We start from the raw sequence: 20,099 nt of genomic DNA, 5'->3' as shown, positions 1-20,099 counted from the left end.
ATATCCCATCTATGTATGATATATCAAAGTATATAAGTGCATTCTACTGTCATGTATAACTAATTTAAACAAATAAAAAATTTAAAAATAGAAAATAAATTTTAAAGAAAATAATCTATCAGGCAAACCACTTTCTTGGTATCTCAACAGGTTTCACCTTTAATTAATAAGTGACATCTTTTTAGAAATTCTAAACGAAAATAATGGTGCAAATTAAGGCTTCTTCATATTCTTTTTCAATAAAAGTTAAATTTTAAATATTTTGATTACTGACATCCACACTACAATGTAACTTGTCATTTTTTAGTAAAATCATCAGCCATTATTTTATAAAATTTCCATGGAATTTCTTAACATTTAACATAACATTTAACATAAAATTATGTTAAATTAAACCACTTACTGAAAACAGCCCACTCTTACTGCCACAGGAATATGGGGAAGTTGAGTAGCCCACTTCAGTGTCACATCCTGATAAACATGCAACATGTTTTTATGGTTTCCAATCAAAGTATTTATTGTTCCTTCAGAAACTGCAGGTTGAAAATACAGAAAGAGAATACTAAGGAAATAATCATTTGAAATAGTATATTATATTTCTTTTAGAGGATTTAAGATATAAATTAATTCTAACAGCTTGAATTTAGTGCATAAAGATTTTAAACAATAAAAAATATCATTTTCCAATTTCAAGCTACCAATATAAAAAAAAAAACAGTTTACAGACTTGGAAACTATAGATAGTGACCATTTATCTAAAAAAGTATAAATTTTCCAAGCTCAGTGGCACTTGCCTCTAATTCCAGCAGCTGGGGAGGTGGAGGCAGGAGTTTCACAACTTTGAATCTAGCTTCAGCAATTTAGTGAGGCCCTGAACAACTTAGTGAGAACTGTTTCAAAATTTAACAAAAATAGAATAAAATTTTAAAAAGGGGGGGCTCAGTGGTTAAGCACCCCTGAGTTCAAATTCTGGTACAAAAATAAATAAATAAATAAATAAATAAATAAATAAGAAGTATAAATTTCGTTAACATTTAACACATTTTGGCCAATGATTCACTATGGATAAATCATTCTATTATACATTACTACTGTTTATAAAACTGTCTGATGTTCTCTTGGAAGCATCTTGAAGAGTGACTTTATGGAAAGCATTAATGTATGCTAGCAGCCAATTCTACAAAGTCATTTTGTACAAAGTAAAATGACTCACAAAACAAAATGTGTGTTTTATATCAAACTTCTATTCAAACTTTGAAAGTTAAAATTTCCATTACATGTTCAGCACAGAACTATTGTCTTAGATGTTTAAAATATGTGGATGAGTGTGGATTTTTCTGATATATATAAAATATAGCTTTGACATATGGAAAAGATAAAAGAAAATCTTTCTACACACCTGAGCAATATGGGAGAAAACAACTCGGGCTACAATCAAGCTTCTTCATGAATCGAATTTGTCCATTATCCTTAAGACAAAAAAAGTTTCTCTCACCCAGAACAAAAACAGAAGATGCTGACTGATTGAAAGAAACAATACATATATCAAGGGCTTGCTCGCCAATATTTAGAGCCCAATCCACCTGCAAAGCAAAACCCGCAATCAGGTTAGTTGCTAAAAACAGAACATTTCACTCATTCTCATATCAATACAAACTAAGAAACTGCTTTATATCAAAGCAGAATATAAAGACTAGCTAGGCTTCATTAATTTTTTGGAGGAGGTTGTTTTTTATCACTGTATTTTGCTACTTTACAAACTCTAGCAGGATTTTTTTATATTCAAATTAACCTTTTATTTTAGCCAATTGATCAGTATAAATGCAGAGTTACAGACAAACCAACCCTTCAAACAGTCACATTAAACCATAATGGACTTTGCCACACAGAGGCCATACTGTACTACAATAGTAAATCACCCTTTACTTAGCCACAGGTTGACAACTGTGAACAGCTCTAGCAGGTTTTTTAGGGGGTTTGTTTGTTTCTTTGCTTGCTTGCTTGTTTGTTTGTTTTAGTTGTAGATGGATACAATACCTTTATTTTATTTATTTATTTTTAGGTGGTGCTGAGGATCTAACCCAGTGCCTCACACATGCCATACAGCCCTCTAGCATGTTTTGCACCATCTATTATCAGATGATATTAGCTATTTGGTTGTTCAAAAATAGTCATTTAAAAGCTATCTTCTTCCTGAAAAAATCCTATAAGAAAGCTATTGTGGGGGCAGGGGTTGTGGCTCAGCAGTACAGTACTTGCCTCGAGCATGTGAAGCACTGGATTCTATCCTCAGCACCATATAGAAATAAATAAACAAAATAAAGATATTGTGTCCATCTACAACTAAAACAATATATATATTGAAAAAGAAGAAAGAAAGAAAGATATTGTGCTGTGTTGAACCTGAAACACTGTTATTTCTGTCTATATGCTACTGACCAAACCAAGTCACATGGCCAAGCCCAAAGACCAAAGCAGGGAAGTACACTCTGTCCATGATGAGACCATGGCTAGGATGTGAGCTTGCGATAGGGAAAGGGGAATAGAACAATTAGGGTCTATAATAAATACTTCACTTAAAGATATTAATTGTCCAAGATGTCAGAATCTGGAATTCAAAACCTGTATCTATTGGATCCAATGTCCATGTTATTTTAATATGCATTTTTAAATTTTATTCTGTTTTAATTCTGATACAGTAGAATAAATTATTCTTCATTACTCGAAAAAGAAAGAAAGCTAGCTATAGATAGGATCCTATGCACACATGAAGTACTCTACAGTGTTTCTTTCGGCAACATGGTCAATGTTTAATAAATGCTTCCTAAAATAATGAAGTAATAAATATACAATGAACATGTAAAAGTTTTTAAAAAATCATCTTCCAAGTAATTAAGATCTCTAAATCAAGAAGATGCAAAAGAACAATGACATACCATGTTGAAAAATACTGGATGGCATATATCACCTATGGGAATGATAATGAGATGACTTCACACAAATAAAAGGAACTAATCCTGCCCTCAAAGTTAGGCTATCATCAACAAACAATGGATCAATGAAAAGTCACATTAAAGATGCAGATAGATTTTTGGCTATCAAGACATGACCAGGTATTAATCTACCTATTTTAGGTATTAAAATATCTAAAGAAGATATGAGGGCTGGGGTTGTGGCTCAGTGGTAGAGCGCTTGCCTAGCATGTGTGAGGCACTGGGTTTGATTCTCAGCACCACATATAAATAAATAAATAAATATCCATCAGTAACTAAAAACATCTTTCAAAAAGGAAGAAGATATGAAATGCAAATGGAGCTAGTCAAAAGGACAGATATTGCCAGTGTGTGTATATAAGAACAATCAATAGGAGGGAGATGGCAGAGTGAACATAGGTAGATGAATCAGGCTATCTTAAGGTAAACTAAAATTCAACATAAAAATATCATTACCATTTGGTTCATGTATAATTTACATATATGAAAATTCCACTGAACATAAGACATGTGTGTATATAAGAACAATCAATAGGAGGGAGATGGCAGAGTGAACATAGGTAGATGAATCAGGCTATCTTAAGGTAAACTAAAATTCAACATAAAAATATCATTACCATTTGGTTCATGTATAATTTACATATATGAAAATTTCACTGAACATAAGACATGTGTGTATATAAGAACAATCAATAGGAGGGAGATGGCAGAGTGAACATAGGTAGATGAATCAGGCTATCTTAAGGTAAACTAAAATTCAACATAAAAATATCATTACCATTTGGTTCATGTATAATTTACATATATGAAAATTCCACTGAACATAAGACATGAATGGCACTCCCATGGCAGTTAAATTTCTCATTATATTTTTTTTAAATATTTTTTTAGTTGTAGATGGACACAATACCTTTATTTTATTTGTTTATTTTTATGTAGTGTTGGAGATCGAACCCAGTCCCTCACACGTGCTAGGCAAAGGCTCTAACACTGAGCCACAACCCCAGGCCCTCTCATTACATTTTAATAGGCAAGCATTCTAGCATTTTTTGTCAACGGTTGTAACTCAGGCCAATATGTGCCTGACTCTGAGATATGATTTATTTAGAATGAACAGGCAAATTAAGTTTCTAAGGCCATAGTTTGAGATATAACCACTAAATACTTTAAATTCACCAAGTACTGTCACTCTGTAACTTCATCACATTCTAAATGAATGAGTCTCTTAAAATACATAAATTAACTAAAGATAGTAATAAAAATGTTTTTCCACTTCCAACCAAGATGGAAGGATTTACCATCCCACCTGAAACAACCAAAAAATAGAAAATGTATGAAATAACTTTTGCAAAGCATCAGACAGGAAAAGACAGGGATCCCTTAAAGAAAGAAAACATAGACAGGGGTAGTAATGATAGCTCCAACTTTGGGGGAGTTTCCAGGCTAATGCACAGGGAAGAGAAATCCAGGTAGAGACTATCAGACTCCCTGAATTTTAGATATGGACACTGAGTTCAAGGAAACAAAGGAAATTGGGAGTTTACAAGACAGCATACAAAAGAGGCAACGTAGAGACAAAATTCTGGAGATCAGTAGAGTCCCTCTCAAATATTCAGCTGAGTACTTATCAGTACATTCATGTAAGGAAACTACCCAAAATCAAGGAAAGAGCCACCTGAAAGGACTAAATGTAACAGTGAGCAACATTTCACACAGAGAATTAAACACTGCCTATGTCTGCCAACCAGGCTGGAAACCTTATAATTCTGAGGAATTCAATGGAGTACTCAGAGGATCTTGCCTGAGGAAGGGGAAATAAGTAGCCCTAGAATAAACACTGCTCTGGTCACACCTAATAAGTCTTAAAAATAACACTCAAAAAGATCAAGCTAGTTTTCAAGTAACTTAACTGTATCCAGGGCTAAGCTCAAGAACAGTTTTAATAATATAAATATATCTAGTAGCAACAAGGTAAAATTGACTATATCTGACGTTTTATAATTTTTTTTTTAGTTACCAACCACGAAAAAAAAACAACAAGAAAATATGACCTACACAGAAGAAATAAATAAATTAATTGAGGGGCTGGGGATACAGGTAAGTTGGTAGAGTGTTTGCCTTATGTGCACAAGGCTCTGGGTTTAATCCCAGCATCACAAAAAAAAATTTTTTAAAAATAAATTGAAACTGATACAGATATTAGAATTATAAAACAAGTATTATAACTGTATTCTAAATCTTCAAAAAGTTATGTAGAGGCATGGAAGATATAAAAACATACAAGCTGAATATGTAGATATGAAAATTATAACAAATGAGAATTAATACCACATTAGACACTGGAGGAAAAATGATTATTGGTCCTAAAAACAGCAACAGAAATTCTCCTACAGGCTAAGGATGTGGATCAGTGGTAAAGCAGTTGCCTGACATGCATAAGACAAAGTGATGGATTAGATTCCCATTACTGAAAAAAAAAAAATAGCTGACATTTAAAAAGAAAAAAAAAAGAAATTTTACCAAATGAAATAGCAAGAGTAAAGAATTATTTTTAATGAGATGTGGTTCAGCTGTAGAGTGAGACCCTAGGTTCAATCCCTAGCACTGCTAAACAAATAAATAAAATAAAAATCTGTCAGCTGTAGAACAACTGCAAGTAGCCTAACTATATGTATGATTAGAGTTCCTGATGAAAAGAAGAGAGAGAGAACACAGAAAAAAATATTTGAAGAATTAATGGCCAGAAAAACAATGAATTCACAGATAGAAGGAGCTCAACAACTCCTAAACTGGGAAGGGAGAAAGAAAGGAAGGAAGGAGAGAATGCAAGAAGGCAGGTACCATAATCTAAGTGCTCAAAATAGAAAATATGAAAATTAGGCCCAAGAAAAAAGACATTATGAACAGAGGAATATAATGTACATAAATTTGCCTATTAAAGAGGAGATTTTTGGAGATTTTTGAATGTTGGAATATCTGCACAGACTTGATCAACTTGATCATCTCTACTCCAAAAATCCAAATTTCAAAATGCTTCAAAATCGAAACCTTTTTGAGCATTAGGTCAGAACTCTATTTTGTATAAGTTTACACTCAGTTCAGTTAAAAGTGTCCCCATTTAAACATCCGCAATTCTAGTGATACAACTCTATAATCTGATTTATTATAGCTATGACTAGGTATGTGCCTCTGTTACTCAATAGCTAACTAAATTCTTAGGTCATTGATGTAATTATACATAGAAAAGAGAAATGATTAAAGTATTTTTTAAAATTTACTTCCTAGGAATTATTGTTTTTAACAAACATCTATGATTAGATATGGCATTTCTGAAATATTTTTTAAAAGGCCTTACAACTAGTCTTTTTCCAGAACCAAGTTTTTGCTGTTCAGTCTCCTGCCTTTTATCTGCATCTGTTGCAAAAGCAAGTACTTGGTACCTGTATGAAAGAGATGGAAAAAATATCAGTGACTTTAAAATGTAAAAAGCACAAATCATTTTAAACCTTAAAGGCAATAATCCATAAACATTACAAATGACTTTTTCTGAAGTTTAAAACTAAAACATTTGCAATTGATTTTTAATTGCATTATGTCATGAGATTATGCAAAACTGTCACAATAAAGAAACTACATTCCAATTATTCAATGTGGGAGAAAAAAGCTTTATCAACTATCAAAGCACTTTCATTAGAACTCTGTGTAACAAATAACATGTAAGAAAGACCTAACGTGGTCCCACCAAACAAGACAGAAGTTACTATAAATAATGCAGAGGAGTTAGATGTACTATAAATTATTAATATATAATCTATGGAACCAAGAAAAACTAAATTTACTTCTCAGGTAATCTGCTTACTCACTGTGAGTAAATTTTGGCAAATTAAAAAAAGACTAAAAATAAGTTATTAAAAAGTATCTAATACATATACACATTGAGTATTCCTTACCCAAAATGTTTAGGACCAGATGTAGTTCAGCTTTCGGAGATTTTTTAATTTTGGAACATCTGCACAGACTTGATCAATTGAGCATCCCTACTCCAAAAATCCAAATTCAAAATGCTTCAAAATCCAAACCTTTTTGAGAATGAGGTTAGCCCTCAAAAAGTTTCAGTAATCAAAGCATTTCAGATTTTAAATTTTCAGATTAAGGATGTTCAACCTGTATTAGGTGCCCAATTATTGATTATGGATTGATAAAGAGATAGATACAGATCTACATATAGATAGAGATCACTCATTTAGTATGTAATAGGTTCCCAATAATGGTCATTATGGATATTATGACTTCCTGAAAGTATTTTATAGCTTCTATTTCAATAGTTACTATTAGCCTACACCATTCTTTTTTTTTTACTGTATTATTTTAGTTGAGAATTAGCACACTTTATTTTTCACTTCTTCACAGGATTTCATAGTGTTACATGCAGTTTTGCAAAATTGTTATTATTTCCAAAGTATTTTATATTTTGATTTTCATTTATATTAAAATTTAGAAAATTCTCCCTTTAGTTTCTTTTAGAAACATTCTTGGCTTTGTTCTCATTAATTTCCACTTTATTATTACTCAGCAATAAAAGAGAATAAAATCATGGTATTTGCAGGTAAATGGATGGAGTTAGCGAAGATAATGCTAAGTGAAGTTAGCCAATCCCAAAAAATCAAATGCCAAATGTCTTCTCCAATATAAGGAGGCTGAATCAAGTGGGGTAGGGAGAGGGAGGGAGCATAGGAGGAACAGATGAACTCTAGATAGGGAAGAGGAGTGGGAAGGGAAGGGAGAAATGATGGTGGAAAGTGATGGACATTATTATCCAAAGTACATGTATGAAGACATGAATTGGTGTGAATATACTTTATATATATATCCAGAAATACGAAAAATTGTGTTCTATATGTGTAATAAGAATTGTAATGAATTCTGCTGTCATATATAAATTTAAAAAATTAGCCTATACCATTCTTAAAAACAACTTACAAATAGCATTCAAACTAGAAATAATTTAGTCAATCAAATTTATATTCCTTTAATTCCCATTGATTAATGGTATATTTTTAGAATAGTAATCCTACTCTAAAAAAAAGGAACTTGCTTTCCTTTCCATTGAATCAAAGCTCCTTTATCATCCCTTCATAACTCAGAGGAAAATTAAGAATAGATAAATTCAGAAACCTCATATTTTCTAAGAACTTTAGATGTCTGAGAATAAAACCCAGGGACCTACATAAATAAAATGTGGAATAACTAAATAAGCACTGAAACATACAGTGTTATTCCAATGTTACCTCCCACTATAGTCTGGATGTGCACCCTCTAAAAGCATGTGTTAAAAGCCTAACCCCCAATGCAACAGGGGGAGCCAATTGGGAGATGTTTAGGTTCTGAGGACTCCACACTCATGAAGGGAGTAGAGCCCATCATTAAAGGGCTTGAGGCTACAAGATCCATCTCTAGCTTCCACTTGTGCTTGCTGGTTTGCCCTTCTACCAAGAGGTAACGTTACGCAGCAAAACACGCTCTTGTCCTTAGACTTCCCAGCCTCCAAAACTATAAGAAATAAATTTCTGTTCTTTATAAATTATCCAATCTGGATATTCTGTTATTGTGGCACAAAATAGACTAAGACATTTATCAACTCCAAAAAACATCCTATCTTTATCAGGAATAATTCATTTCTTAAAAACACATTTCAATAGAAGGCAAAATGACTACAGATTAAGGTATTGCAAGGCACAGAAACTGATGGGAAACTTACAACACCCTATTTAAAAAACAGGATTATAGTTATTATAAAAGCTCAGTGTTTATAAATTTCATTCATTCCATAAATATATAAAAGAGAACTAATACAGGTATTAACAAGAGAAAATACTACTAAATGATCTGTACTCATCAGGAGCTCCCAAAGTAGTTGTGGGAATTCATAGATCATCAACTAAGTATAACTCAAGAGTACCCTGAGCTAACAGAAAGTATGAACACAGTTTCAATGGAGTATGATAGGAGAAATAAGAATTGGGGTTTAGGATATGCTCATATTATAGGTTCAGGAAAATAAAGCTATGTCTTAAAGAACGAGTAAAAATTTGTCATGCTGGCAAAGAGAAAAAAGCATATGATGAAACAAATAGCACATGTAAAAGCATGCAGCAGTGAAAGAGACATGAAAGGCCCCAGTAGGAGTTTAGGAGAGGTGCATGGCAGGGAGAAATGAGTCATGGGAAATGAGACAAAAAAGGTAGGAGGGAAAAGATCCTTGTAAAACCATGCTAAAAGATTTCACAGGCAGCTGCAGCAAATATCTCTATACCATCTCAGACTGACCATCAAAATCCCAAAGTCTCCAAAAGTGCCAAATAATTAGGCCTCATCTTCCAAGTCTCCAAATAGGAATGTTTTTCTATTTCTAGTTCATAATAACAGAAACAGCATGCACTGGTGACTAGAACATTATCCCAGAACTGGTCCCACTATAGATCTAACCCCAGGCAATTAATTACATAGGTGGTTTATTTCCTGAGACACCAGCCTACCTGAGGATGATATGGATATTAATGATATTGTTGCTAAAATCCAAAGCTTCTTGAGCTGTTTGAAGCTTCTTACATAACTACTAAGGGTTATTATTTCATCTGAGGAATAAGTGAAACCCTAAAGTGGCCTCATTAACATCAAAACAGCAGGCAGAGACACAGCCGAAATTGACTCCTGATTTCCAAATCCAGACTATTCACTTCCTGGAAGACAACTCAGAAGAGTATTTTATTACTTAAACATAACTGACAGTAAGTTTAGATGATGACAAACTTATAATAGCATCTGTTTTATGGTTCTCCCTTAACTCCTCTTAACTGTGACCAATAAGGTACATGAAAATCTATTTCCAAAATGAAACAAATCCAAGCAGACTTGGAAAGTCTGAAATAAAGAAAACACTTGATTCCTTTTTTTTTTTCTTACCACTCAAGTGTTCAGTGATATAAGCTAAAGAATAAAATTCCCTTGTTGAGACTGCTGAAAGAATAATCAGGCCCCATGCAATAAGATTTTATGAAAGAGTGTCAGACATGTTTCTCAGAACAGAAAGGTGCTAATCACAAATACAGCAACTCTAGGTGAATGGCAGTACTTTCTGACCCAAAGTTTAACCAGTCCCATGGAGCACCAATGACAAATGCAACCATATAATTTAGTGCTCTTCCATATCACATCATAAAAACAGCAGCAAGTAACTAAAATATGGATCGATGTGTCACAGAGCACCAAAGTAAACCCTCTGAAATCATTTATTTTCAAATGAAACACAGTTGTCACCTCAAAGGGTACCAGGTGATTTTTAGAACCTTAATATTTAACCTGGAGAACTTTGCTAGAAATGGAAACTCAGCATACAAAGCATTATTATGTTCATTTCAATGATAGTTAAAAAATTCTTGATTATGCCAGGAGAACAATTTTCATTGAAAAATGCCAGTCACAAAACAGAAGCTTTCTTTACATACTTTACTCCTTCATGGAATTGCTATTAAATACCTACTCTCGGCAAAGTATGATGCACTTCAGGGGGATACAAAATTCCCTGTCATCCAGGAACATTGATTCCAATCAAGAAGAAAAACAAAGGGGCAAATATTTAATATCAGTGAAAGCACGCAGCACTTAAAAGCCAGAACACGTCAGTATGATACAGAAAGCAATATATCATATTGGGAAAAATATGTATTTAGACAATTTTAATCTAGGAGATTAAAAAAAAAAAGTGTAGTTGAACCAGTTAACGTGCACTGTGATACAGACCTCCTCAGTAAAGCTCTGCTGTAGCCGGTATCACAAAGTACAGAAATAGCTGATCAACTTGCTGCCTCTTACACTGGCTTGAATACTACTTGAGGACAACAGACAGATCTTATTTAACTTTTCATTTCCAGTACCTTGTACAGTGTGTAGCAGAGAAGGTTCTTGAAAAACAATGTCTAATTGAATGACTAAATAAATGAACTAAATTATTCAGTCAGTGAACAGATGGTTAAGACATTTCTTTTCTCAAGGAACTGATACTATAAGACATACTCTGGAACATGTCTGTATGATACAGATAGCAACATACACAATATTGGGTTAAAAAATTCAATGTTTTTTGGCAATTTTATATTTAGGAGATGAAAAAAGAATAGTTGAACCAGTGAACTTTAAAAGTCCCTTCCAAATCTAAAAAGTCCACATCACAGAGGTTAAATGGGCTGGATTATAAAAGCACTAAATGTCAATACAGTCATCCTTTGATATTCATAAGGAACTGTTTCCAGGAGCCCCCTAACCCTTATCTCTGTGGATTCCCAAAGCTGCAAATACTCAAAGTTCTTACATTAAGTTTCATAGTATTTGCCTATAATCTACACATATCTTCCTGTATACTTCTGTTTTCATTTGTGGCGCTGGGGATCAAACCTAGGGCCTTGTGTGTGTTAGACAGGCAGGCACTCTACTACTGAGCTATATCCCCAACCCTTCTATGTACTTTAAATCACATGTAGATTGCTTATTAATACCTAATGCTATGTAAAATGCTATGTAAATAGTTGTTATGCTGTGTTGTTTAGGGAATCATGACCCAAAAAAGTCTGTAACAGACACCTTTTTTTGGAACACTTTCAATCAAAGATTGGTTGAATCTATGGTTATGAAACCCAGGGATTACAGAAGGCCAGCTATCTAAAAAAGTTCAGATTTTGAAATGGAAAATGAAGTTTATTCTAGACTCAAGAAGTGATTTAAAAGCACAGATATAAGAAAGACCTTTCAAAAACTAGATTGCAGGGGGGTGGGGGTGGGTGTGTGCAGAAAGCCATGTGAAATGATAAAGGCCTAAACCAATGATAATGGGAAGCAAGGGCTGAATAAGAGAATTAAAGTTAGAATGGGAAGTGTTTACTGACTAAATAATTCTGACAGGCAAAGGAAAGGAAAAAAAAAAAAAAAGAGGATTCAAAGTTTGAACCCACATGCCAGAGAACAATACCAATGCCCTTTCCCCTAGTCCAAAAGGACAAACAATTCTTTCAATTCAAAAGAAAAATCACCATGAAAGTGTGTCCTGAATTAGAATCACTAGGAATATGCATTTATAATGAAGATTTCTGTTTATCCCCAATACATCTAAGGTACTAGGATGATGGCTCATTCTATAACTAGATGCCCAGGAGACTCTAATGCAAACTAAAATTTGAGACCCAAAGCTCACATTAGTTTCTGTTTGAACATGACTGAGCAGAGTTTAAAGTAATTAAATGTCAATATCAAAAATGAAAATGAACTATATCTCAAAAACCTATGCTATTAGCCAACTACATTCTATTAATAGATAAAATAGATTTAGTAAAGCCTCAAAAGAACAAACCTATAGTTTTCATGCTTTCTCCCATCCTAAATTACACCAGTGATTATTACTGAATTTAACCTATTAAACTTGAAAGTACAACATAGAACTTAAAACCGCTCAATTGTCATTTAATCATAATTACATTTCATTCATTTTTACCATTATAAAAAAAAGTTTCATAATGGATAAAGCATGCATTTTTAGTACTAGATGGAGATGAATTTAATAAATTGGTATATTGGAGAATTTCCACAGTTAAAACAATGTAGGCTTCTGTGAAATTAAACACACACATTAACAGTAAGCAACCTATGCACCACTTCCTCACCCAATAACTCCTAGAGTTATTACCAAATTAATTCCTATACACATATTTCAAAGAGTAAGTAATGGAACATTCAATTCTTTGCATTGTGACGCTAGCATAGCACTACTTGGCAAGTAGGTGAGGAGAAGAAGCTGGGTGGAAAGCTAAAAAGCAGATCTTCTTAATACTGCTTAACTTTTGGCAGGCCTGAGTAAATGGCATAGATGGTTCTCTCAACCTCTCAAGATATATATAATATTTTATTTATTACCAGTAGCCACAATTCACTGATTTCCTTTAGTTCGGAACTAAGTTAGTTACAGAAGGAATATAACATGATGATACACTACCTGCATCAACTTCTGCATAGTCACAAACAGTTGCTTATTTTCAGGATTTTAAACCCTAGGTGACCCAACAATTATTCACAGAGGGTACACTGCCATTTATGAAGGGGAAATTGCATTAACTCACAATATATACAATGTTGACACTTGAAGACAAAAATTTTACAGTTATCTGCTAATGAGTTTATATATTCTCACCTTGGGAAAAATCAGGTTCTATAATGATGTGTTATTTAGATGTTTAAATTTTTAAATGTTGTATCACAAAGATAACAATAAAATAACCGAAGTTTTAAAACCCTCCAGGTCTATTTTTTTCCCATTCTGAATTTCTACTTTTTTTCTCCAATCTTTCTGCCAACAAAAAGCTTCAATTTTTATTAAAGTTTAGTTGACGGAGAAGAAAATGGTCTCTCTCAAACACAATTCACCAAGATCAATTCACCAAGAATTTCTAGCAAAAAGTATAAACCTTTTTTTTTTATATACTGGAGCCTGAACCTAGAAGTACTTCACCACTAAGACACATCTTCAGTACTTTTTATTTTTTACTTGAGACAGTGTCTTGCTAAGTTGCTGAAGCTGGCCTCAAACTTAAAATCTTTGTGCCTCAGATTCCTGAGTCACTGAGATTACAGGCATATACCACCATGCCCATCTATAAGATGTTTTCATAGGATCATTTTCATAGTTCACCTTTCTTCAGAATAGTTTTTTTTAAATCATTAATAATAATACTTACATCTTTGTCTATTATTTTTCCCATGTCATAAACATTCTTTTTTTTGGTATAAAATCATTTAATACAAGCACATTCTTGTCTGTTTTTTTTTTCATTCAACATTATTTTATTATGATTCAGGGAATAATCACAGTAACTGTTGAGCATTTTCTACAGAGAGGCAACCTGACATCCATTAATCCTATAACAACCTTGTCAAAATGAGCATTATTACTTCCCTTTAGAGCCTAGATAAGGACACTGACAGCTATGAGCAAAAGAGAGAGAGAGAGAGAGAGAGAGAGAGAGAGAGAGAGAGAGAGAGACTTCAGTACCTCCTCACAAATCACTGCACTACACTGCCTTTCAAATATTTTATAATAAAAAGTGATATGCTCTAAGCACAACTACATTTTATCAAAGAAACCAGTCTGTTTTTCATTTGAAATATTCAAGTTCTTTGTGGAAAAGAATTAATCAGCAAGAAACCAATAAAATTATGATTTCAAAGATTTAATTTACAAACATACTTGTAACTTTCCACTTGTCTGCAGGAAGAGACAGTAATGAAGGAATCTGTACGGGAACTGTAAGCAAGAGGGCCAGGCAGAAGAGAACCAGGCAGAAATCTCCCAAAAGCATAGCTCTCCTGCTCAAACACCATCAACATCCCATCCATAGACTGGATACAAATCAAATCTCGACCTAAGAAAGAATTAGAAGAAATTAGATAACCTAGTCTTTTTGTAATTATAATGGTTTATTTTATTACTATCTGCCACACGCAAAAAAAAAATATTAATTTTTCCCCAAAAGGCAACTGCATGGTAGTTTAAATTTTAAATTACAAACAAATGAAGCTATCAGGTTACTGCTATTAATATACATACATTTCCCAATTTTTACATTATTTAGAGTATGTCTATAATTTTAAGTACATTTATTTTTATTCATCATATGCTGAAATCTTCTACCACAAAATAATCCCTAAGAATAATCATGACTCTGGGTAAGATATCATTTTTTCCAAATTCAGAAATACAACAAAACTCTTGTTTATGGAACTGCTACTCTTCTTCACCCTATGTCAATCCCATTCTTTAAAATGATTTAGATTAGTCAAGCACAACAGACAGGAGGCTATAGCTCAATGATGAGATGCATGCTTAGCATGTGAGAGATCCTAGATTCTGTCCCCAGCACACAAAACACACACACACACACAACACACACACACACTCCAGATAAAATCCATAAACTTGTCTTAGACATTAATTGTGTATACATCACAATGCTAAGCAGGGTTGGGAGTGAAAAATACAAATATTGAAAAACGTGAATCCCTGCTTGCCTTAAACAATAGATTGATTTTAGGTGACTTTTATTAATCTATCAGTATTAATTATGAAACTCACAGTTCTTAAAATATACTAAGATGATGATGATTTTTATAATATCACTAATCTGAAAAAGATCTAGTGGCTATAACTCTGCATGCTCTGCTTTGATGATTAGTGTATCTCATCACTTACTGTATAGGGTGAAACTATGTCAGAGTAAAATTAAGCCAGTCATTAAAGCAATAAATAAAAGGTCAACCTTCTAGTTTGTCTTTTCTAGCTCATACTTCCATATACAGCAAGTCCTATAGTAATTATTCCTTAATACCTCATATATCCCTAGCAATATTATATATAGTATATTTAAATTTCAAAGAGTGGCTTTGCTCAAAGAAATCAAATTGCACAGAAATAGATGCAATTTCTTTTTATCTAAGGATAATAATATAGCTGAACAATTTTCAAAAGAAACACATATAGCCTAAGAAGGTTATCATTAAAAGAGAAAACAAACAGATTTAAGGGTGCTTTTTACTGCAACATATTCTGGCTCATATTTACCAATACAAAGGGTTAATCATCCTTAAGTTTCAAGGGACACTTAAAGTTGAATACTGTTTCAACAAATGAACATTCACTAAACATATATACTAAACCACTCAGAGATCTCTTTAGAGACATAGGGACTACTCAAATTATGTTTTTATGTATGCATGGATATGCCACAATGAAACCCACCATTTTGTATAATTAATATGCATCAATAAAAATCTTTTAATTAAAAAAGGTATTCTCTGGGGGATGGGGTTGTGGCTTAGTAGTAAAGCACATATCTAGCATGTGTGAGGCACTAAGTTTGATCCTCAGCACCACATAAATAAATAAAATAAAGTTATTGTGTCCACCTACATCTAAACAATATGTATTTTTTTTAAAAAAAGATATTCTCTCAATGCTCAGGTTTTTAATATGCATACTTTTTATCTTTTAATTTAGTCCTTGTCTTCCATATTATTAAAGGTTCCCCAAAGAGGTGTATGCATGCTAGATGTACGAACAGGTTGTATGTGTGTATTCACAGAAGCAAAGAGTACCTGTCTGCTCCCAGCACTGATAAATAAAAATGCTTCCAAGTGTTGGAAATGGATGCTGCAAAAACTTTGTAATTATAAGGAAAATCTTTTATTAGTAGGATCCCCAGGTCTCATTCAGGGCATCAATTCTTATTTTAGTTATGGTCCAACAATTGTAGTTTTTATAAACAAGTTACAGATACTCCTGGGGCTTCAGCCTCTTCATTTATAAAATGAGTATATTTGTATAACAGCTCCAAGTTTATCAACCAATCTTCAACAAAGGCCCCAAGAATATGAAATGGGAAAAATACAGCCTCTTCAATAAATGATGTTGGGAAACCTAGATATCCACACACAAAAAGAAAGAATTGGATCTTTATCTTCCACCATACACTAAAATCCACTCAAACTGGATTAAGGACTTAAACATAAAACCTGAAACTGTAAAACTCCTAGAATAAAACACAGAGGAAGCTCAGTAATAGTGAGCTTAAAGGAATAAATAAAAGGTTTTTTTTTTTAATATAGGACAACAGAAGAATAGGCAACAAAAGCAAACATAAAAAATGAGACTATTATCAAATTAAAAAGCACTGCACAGCAAAGAAAACAATCCACAAAATGAAAAGGCAACACACTTAGAATGAAAGAAGATTTTTGCAAACCCCGTATCTGATAAGAGATTAGTCTCTAAAATAGGAACTCTTAACAGCAATAAAACAAATAACTCAATTCCATAGAAGAGGTAAGAATGGTCAATAGATATATGAAAATGTATACATTATCACTAATCACCAGGGAAATGAAAATCAAAACCAAAATGATGAGACATCACCTCACCCACGTTTGGGATTGCCTTTACAATAACAGAGATAAACCTAGAGGGCATCACACTAAGTAAAATAAGCCAGATAGAAAGAAAAATACTACATGATCTCCCTTATAGAATCTAAAAAAGTCAAATTCACAGAAACAGAGTAGAAGACAGGTTGCCAGGGAAAGGGGATGTGGGGAATGTGGGGGGACACTGGTCAACGGGTACAAAGTTATACAAAAGGTACTGCAGTTATAAGGCATGTAAGTTCTAAAAACCTAATGTATAGTATGATGACTAAATAGTGAATAACAATGTATCATACACTTGAAATTTACTAAGAGAATAGATCTTAATTTGCACCACAAAAAAATTAAAATTAAAAATTAAAAAATAATTATGTGGGGAGATGGGCTTGTTAATTAGCTTGATTAAGATAATTATTTCAAGTATATACACATATTAAAATATCATATTGTGCATCTTCAATATATATGGTTTTTATTTCTCCATAATACCTAAAAAAAGCTGAAAAAGGTTTCAAGTTAGAGATTAAATGTCAAAATTTCTAACATTATATAGTACATATAGGGAAAACAATAAATTACAGCATTATTATGAGGGTATTTATTGCTTGCTTCCCCAGCCCAGAGAAAAGAAATTATCAAATTAGAAAAGGGGTAAAGATAAATATCAGCTGTAAGCAGTGACAGCTAATGTACTAATAAAAAAGGAAAAGTTATTACATGGATTTAATGTAACTTGCAAAAAAAGCTTTAACGGAGATGCTAACTGTTCCTTCCAATAGCCATTCTTTCTTTAGTTCTAGAACTATGAATTGTCACTAGAAACATAGTGATCCAAAATAAAGCCTACATTTACAGTCCTCTATTACAGACACATCATAGGATGACAATGTTAATGAGACAGGAGCAAAGGTCAAATGTACAATTCTCAAGCATGCCCTTAAAAAGGGCCAACTATGCACTCCACTCCCCTCTTAGAATCATGATGGTAGAAGGTCTGAAGCAGCTGTCTTGGCCTCAGATATGAGAAAAATAGAGCCCTCCTAACCAATCCTGGACCACTTTATCTCCAGGTGGTAAAATATGACAGAAATAAACTTCTTTTTCATTTAAGTCATCATTAAACTGGGTCTTCATTAAAGCAGCCAAACCTATACTGTACTAAAAAACACAAAAACTATCTCTTTTTCAAGATTCAGCCATTATTGATGCCTCTTAAAATTTGATTTTGATTAAATCCTGGCACCAAAACACAACCTGATAAAAAGCATAGCTAAAGAAATTTTAATATGACTCCATGTTAAATAACATTAAGTAATTACAGTTAATTTTCTTAAGTGTTATCACAGTATTATGATCATGTAAGAGAACATTCTTATTGTAAGATATATGCTGAAGTATCTATGAGAAAAGAGGTACAGGTCTGTAACTTATTTCAAATAGTTCACCAAAAAATGTATGTCTGTAGACACATGTACAGTTACAACCATTGACTCTTAAGAGCAAAAACATGAATGTAGGTGCTACTTTTTCTTTTTTATGTTTTTGTTAGTGCATTATAGTTACATATAATAGTGGGATTCATTGACATATCCATACATGCATATAATATAATTTGCTCTATTTCAGTCCTCACTTTCCCTTCCTTTCTCCCTCCCCCTACTCCCCTCCTTCTGCATTACTGGTCTTCCTTCTAGTTACTCTTTTTATTATTATTATTATTCATTTATCAATTGCAATACTGGGAATTAAAACCAGAGGTGCTCTACCACTGAGCTATATCCCCAATCCTTTTTTAATTTTTATTTTGAGACAGGGTCACACCAAATTGCCCAGGCTATCTTGAACTTGCAATCTTCCTGCCTTAACCTCCCAAGTAGTTAGGATTACAGGTGTATGCCACCCACCCAGCTGTTGTTGTTACTTTTTCTAAATGCTTTTCACAGTAAAAGCGTAGAAAAATGGAGTGTTTAAATATATATAAATTTTGTATGTGAAACATATACCAAATGAGCTTGATCTGTGGGAGAGGATATCATGGTAACCAAAATATACTCTTGACATCTGCATTATTAAAGAGTGTGAGGTCAGAGCATATGTTCATGCAAGTAGAAGTATAAATAAAATTTGTATTCATGCCAGGCATAGTGATACATATTTGTAACCCCAGCTATTCTGGTGGCTGAAATAGGAGGATTGAAAGTTCAAGGCCAGACTAAGCAACTAAGAAAGACCCTGTTTCAAAATTTAAAATAAATAAATAAATAAATAAATAAATAAATAAATAAAGGGTTGGGGTGTCACTCAGTGAGAGTATCTCTGGGTTCAATCTCCAGTGCTAAAAAAAAAAAAAAAAAAAAAGAGTCTTCATTTCAATATGTGGTTGTCATTGAACCCTGAATTTTCAGTCTCTCAAAGGCCTTAAAGAAGTAGTTCTTAAAATGCGGTCCCCAAACTAGTAGCATCAGCATTATCTAGAAATGTCTAAGAAATGCAAATCTAAAACAATGAATCAGAAACTCCAGTAATGGGGCAGAGCAGCAAGACTATTCATTCAGATGCATGCTGAAGTTTTAGAGCCTTAGCATGAAAGGGAAGAAAAATAAATAAATAAAAGAAGGGCTTGAAGAAAATTTAAACCCCAAAGAAACCTGGCACTCTTGACTCCCATAAACATGGATGACATCAGAAGCTAATTTCCTGAAATTCTGGCAACACAGAGGAGATACTTAATACACTGTAAATTCTAAGCGGACTGCCTCTAGAGCCAAATAATCTACATTTGATACCAGTTCCACCAATTCTTAGCTGTAAGCCTGGGCTCAAGTTTCCTTATCTGTCAGACACTGTACCTAACTTGTGAGAATTAAATAATGTATGGAAATGAGATCTAGTAGTAATAAATATACAATTAATTCAAAATTAATATAATTATTTTCAAAGTTTCATGCTACATGTCAGATTAAAGTTTAACTGCTTGTTATTTTCCATACACATCATAATGATGCATGAATTATCCTTACTTTTGTTTTCCCTTCTCAAAAAAAAAAAAAATTCCACTTTTCTTCCCCTGGTTTACTGGACATTTGCTAG

The 20,099-nt window shown here is 33.0% G+C and overlaps 1 protein-coding gene across 3 annotated transcripts in view; it reads right to left on the bottom strand.

Annotated features, from left to right (window-relative positions):
- Positions 1-20,099, bottom strand: part of Bbs9 (Bardet-Biedl syndrome 9) — a 462,827-nt gene that overhangs the window by 326,677 nt on the left and 116,051 nt on the right. For all 3 annotated transcript variants that reach the window (XM_076863784.2, XM_076863792.2, XM_076863800.2), the window contains exons 6-9: positions 14,281-14,455; positions 6,349-6,433; positions 1,400-1,583; positions 404-533 (exon numbers count right to left, since the gene is read on the bottom strand). In XM_076863784.2, coding sequence (XP_076719899.2) covers positions 404-533; positions 1,400-1,583; positions 6,349-6,433; positions 14,281-14,455 — 574 coding nt within the window. The remainder of the gene's footprint in view (positions 1-403; positions 534-1,399; positions 1,584-6,348; positions 6,434-14,280; positions 14,456-20,099) is intronic.

Source organism: Callospermophilus lateralis, chromosome 1 (assembly GCF_048772815.1).
Source record: "Callospermophilus lateralis isolate mCalLat2 chromosome 1, mCalLat2.hap1, whole genome shotgun sequence".
Lineage (NCBI taxonomy): Eukaryota > Metazoa > Chordata > Mammalia > Rodentia > Sciuridae > Callospermophilus > Callospermophilus lateralis.
The sequence above is the reverse complement of the archived record's forward strand: the minus strand, read 5'-3'. Positions and strand labels throughout refer to the sequence as shown.